Raw genomic sequence first — 4,300 nt, 5'->3', positions numbered from 1 at the left:
AAGAAAGAACCAGATGAGGGAACCAGGCAGGATTTCCTAGAATAGATAATTTGAGCTGAGTTTAAAAATGAATAAGAATTAAGAATCCAGAATATGGTGGTCAAATGGAAGGTGAGACTACAACCATGGAGCTGTGGCAGTGTGCTCAGAATTAATTTCTGGATTTTTGGTAGGAGTTGAAGCTGAAGAAGAAAGCAGAAAATAAAGGGTGTGTTTGTCATACTGAGGAGTCTGAATTTTACCAAAAATAAAGAAGGGGCATGCATTATCCTTGGTACATTTTTTAGATGCTTTATTCTGGACAAGTTTTCTCTTGGTCCTGATCCTCCATGTAGTGTGTTTCTGCTCTTTTTTTTTTTTTTTAATTTTTTGTTTATTGCAGTAACATTGGTTTATAACATTGTAAAAATTTCAGGTGTACATCATTGTACTTCTATTTCTGCATAGATTACATCATGTTCTCCACCAAAATGCTAATTACAACCCATCACCACACACATGTACCGAATTATCCCTTTCACCCTCCTCCCTCCCCCCTTCCCCTCTGGTAACCACCAATCCAATCTCTGTCCCTATGTGTTTGTTTATTGTTGTTATTATCTACTACTTAATGAAGGAAATCATACGGTATTTGACCTTCTCCCTCTGACTTATTTCACTTTGCATTATACCCTCAAGGTCCATCCATGTTGTCACAAATGCCTGGATTTCATCGTTTCTTATGGCTGAGTAGTATTCCATTGTGTATATATACCACATCTTCTTTATCCATTCGTCCCTTGATGGGCACTTAGGTTGCTTCCAAGTCTTGGCTATTGTGAATAATGCTGCAATGAACACAGGGGTGCATGTATCTTTACACATTGGTGTTTTCAAGTTCTTTGGATAAATACCCAACAGTGGAATAGCTGGATCATATGGTAGTTCTATCCTTGAAATCCATACTGTTTTCCATAGTGGCTGCACCAGTTTGCCCTCCCACCAGCAGTGTATGAGAGTTCCCTTCTCTCCACATCCTCTCCAACACATGTTGTTTCCTGTCTTCTTAATTACAGCCATTCTGACGGGCGTGAGGTGATATCTCATTGTAGTTTTGATTTGCATTTCCCTGATAGTTAGTGATTTTGAACATCTTTTCATGTGTCTGTTGGCCATCTGTATATCTTCTTTGGAGAAGTGTCTGTTCAGGTCTTTTGCCCATTTTTTAATTGGGTTGGTAGTTTTTTTGTTGTTGAGATGCATGAGTTCTTTATATATTTTGGAGATTAAGCCCTTATCAGAAGTATGGTTTGCAAATAACTTCTCCCAATTGTTAGGTTGTCTTTTCGTTTTGTTCATGGTTTCCTTTGCTGTGCAGAAGCTTTTTAGTTTGATGTAGTCCCATTGGTTTATTTTTTCTATTGTTTCTCTTGCCCGGTCAGACGTGGTGTTTGAAAAGATGTTGCTAAGACTGATGTCGAAGAGCGTACTGCCTATGTTTTCTTCTAGAAGTTTCACATTTTCAGGTCTTACATTCAAGTCTTTAATCCATTTGGAGTTAATTTTTGTGTATGGTGTAAGGTAAGGGTCTACTTTCAATTTTTTGCATGTGGCTATCTAGTTTTCCCAACACCATTTGTTGAAGAGACTTTCTTTTACCCAATGTATGTTCTTGGCTCCTTTGTCAAAGATTAGCTGTCCATAGATGTATGGGTTTATTTCTGGGCTTTCGATTCTATTCCATTGATCTGTGTGTCTGTTTTTGTGCCAGTATCATGCTGTTTTGGTTACTATAGCTTTGTAGTATATTTTGAAATCAGGGAGTGTGATACCTCCAGATTTGTTCTTTTTTCTCAGGATTCCTTTAGCTATTCGGGGTCTTTTGTTGTTCCATATAAATTTTAGGATTCTTTGTTCTATTTCTGTGAAAAATGTTGTTGGAACTTTGATAGGGATTGCATTGAATCTATAAATGGCTTTAGGAAGCATGGACATCTTAACTATGTTAATTCTTCCAATCCAAGAGCATGGAATATCTTTCCATTTCTTTGTGTCTTCTTCGATTTCTTTCAGCAATGTTTTATAGTTTTCGGTGTACAGATCTTTCACCTCTTTGGTTAAGTTTATTCCTAGGTATTTTATTCTTTTTGTTGCAATTGTAAATGGGGTGGTATTCTTAATTTCTCTTTCTGCTACCTCGTTGTTAGCATACAGAAATGCAACTGATTTTTGTATGTTGATTTTGTATCCTGCAACTTTCCCGTATTCGTTTATTACTTCTAAGAGTTTTCTGGTGGATTCTTTAGGGTTTTCTGTATATAAAATCATGTCATCTGCAAATAGTGACACTTTCACTTCTTCCTTTCCAATTTGGATCCCTTTTATTTCTTTCTCTTGCCTGATTGCTCTGGCTAGGACTTCCAGTACTATGTTAAATAGGAGTGGTGAGAGTGGGCATCCTTGACTGGTTCCTGTTCTTAGAGGGATAGCTTTCAGTTTTTCACCATTGAGGATATTAGCTGTGGGTTTCTCATATATGGCCTTTATTATGTTGAGGTACTTTCCTTCTATACCCATTTTATTCAGAGCTTTCATCATAAATGGATGCTGTATCTTGTCAAATGCTTTCTCTGCATCTATTGAGATGATCATGTGATTTTTATTTTTCATTTTATTAATGTGGTGTATTACGTTGATTGATTTGCAAATGTTAAACCATCCCTGCATCCCCGGAATAAATCCCACTTGATCATGGTGTATAATCTTTTTAATGTATTGTTGTATGCGATTTGCTAGTATTTTGTTGAGGATTTTTGCATCGATGTTTATCAGTGATATTGGTCTGTAATTTTCTTTTTTTGTGTTGTCCTTGTCTCGTTTTGGTATCAGGGTAATGTCAGCTTCGTAGAATGAGTTAGGGAGCTTCCCCCACTCCTCAATTTTTTGGAAGAGTTTGAGAAGGATAGGTATTAAGTCTTCTTTGAATGTTTGATAGAATTCACCAGGGAAGCCGTCTAGTCCTGGACTTTTATTTTTGGGGAGGTTTGTGATTACTGTTTTTATATCAAATTAAATAATGATTACATATATATCACAAAATTAATAAATCAAGCAGATTTTTCTACATAATTCATGTCAAATTTAACAGTCTCTTCACTGATTCTTTGTACTGAGAAAGGGTATTTTCATTGTCCCCCTCGTTCTTAAGAGTGACAATAGACTTTCTGTAATCTTCAACTTCTTTAGTACCAAGGAGCTCTTCTTTATTTAATTCCAGATTTTTCTCAGCAGCTTTAATTTGGAGAAGTGTTTCCAGGACATTTTTTTCTGAGGAGCTATTTTTCCATACATACTCTTCCATGTCTGCTTCAGTCTTATTTTTCTCCCATTCTTCGGTTTTCCAAGACTCATGGTATAAAACTGTTAGCAGATACACTGCATAATCATAATTCTGTCTCTTTAAAGGGCACCTATCTGTTCTGATGGTAAGCACATCTGTGGTCTTGCAGTATCGCTCCCCTACAAGTTTAATAAGTTTCTTCTTTGCATGATCATCTAAATTCAAACTGGAAAGTTTAACCCTTAAGGTTACTACTTGTGCTTTGGGGTTTCGAACAGATGGTCCTGATGAAACATAATCAGCTGTTTCAATTTCAACTGGAAAATGCTTCTCGCATTTCTCATCACTGTCCAGTGCAGCTGGCCACTCAGTGCAGAAATCTCTAAGAGCTTCACAGTGCTTTTTAATTGCTGCAGGAGTCAAATGCAGAAAATTGGGGATCTTTAAAAGTTCTAGATTTCCCTCCTTTGCCATGGGCACCCCCTGTTTTACTGGATAACCCATTCGAATAGGAAGAGGTACTGCAGAGGGCTTAAATGGTACTGCAACAAGGTAAACACTAGGCCAGTCCTGGTCAACAGCCATTTTCTCTGTCCTAGGAGGTAGTGCTTTTCTTCTCAGTGGCCTTTCATGTTTGGATGTTCTTTCTGTTGTACGCGGGCTTGGTGCGGGAGCGCCAGTAACCAGAGACACGGCGGTGGAGAAGGCCCGCAGGGTCCTGGCCCCCGGCTGCAGAACCAGCCACGCGGGGAGCGTGGAGGCCGCCATGCGTGCGAAGATGGCAAGCCCCTCTTGATATCCTCAGTTGCAACAGTCGACTCTCCCTAATGGACTTGCTCTGGACTCTCTCCCTGGCTTGTTCAGTCCAGACTGCTTTCGGTAGACAGCTGGCTCATTTTGGTCTCAGTGAATTCACATCGTCACTCTTAGTGGGTGTAACTGGTTGAAGTTGAGGTAATGTATATGACTTGATGGTGGCAA

General features: G+C 38.7%; 1 protein-coding gene across 1 annotated transcript; it reads right to left on the bottom strand.

The window, feature by feature from the left end:
* Positions 1-3,058: 3,058 nt before the first annotated feature.
* LOC131410486 (small ribosomal subunit protein mS35-like) lies at positions 3,059-4,087 on the bottom strand. Its single transcript, XM_058548604.1, has one exon. The coding sequence runs from the start codon at positions 4,085-4,087 to the stop codon at positions 3,110-3,112; it is 978 nt and encodes a 325-aa protein (XP_058404587.1). The 3' UTR covers positions 3,059-3,109.
* Positions 4,088-4,300: the final 213 nt, after the last annotated feature.

This window comes from Diceros bicornis, chromosome 10, assembly GCF_020826845.1.
Source record: "Diceros bicornis minor isolate mBicDic1 chromosome 10, mDicBic1.mat.cur, whole genome shotgun sequence".
Classification (NCBI taxonomy): domain Eukaryota; kingdom Metazoa; phylum Chordata; class Mammalia; order Perissodactyla; family Rhinocerotidae; genus Diceros; species Diceros bicornis.
This window is presented reverse-complemented; position numbering and strand designations above follow the sequence as displayed.

Excerpts from the sequence above, each read along its gene's own strand:
- LOC131410486 (XM_058548604.1), bottom strand. The coding sequence starts at position 4,087 with ATGGCGGCCTCCACGCTCCCCGCGTGGCTGGTTCTGCAGCCGGGGGCC.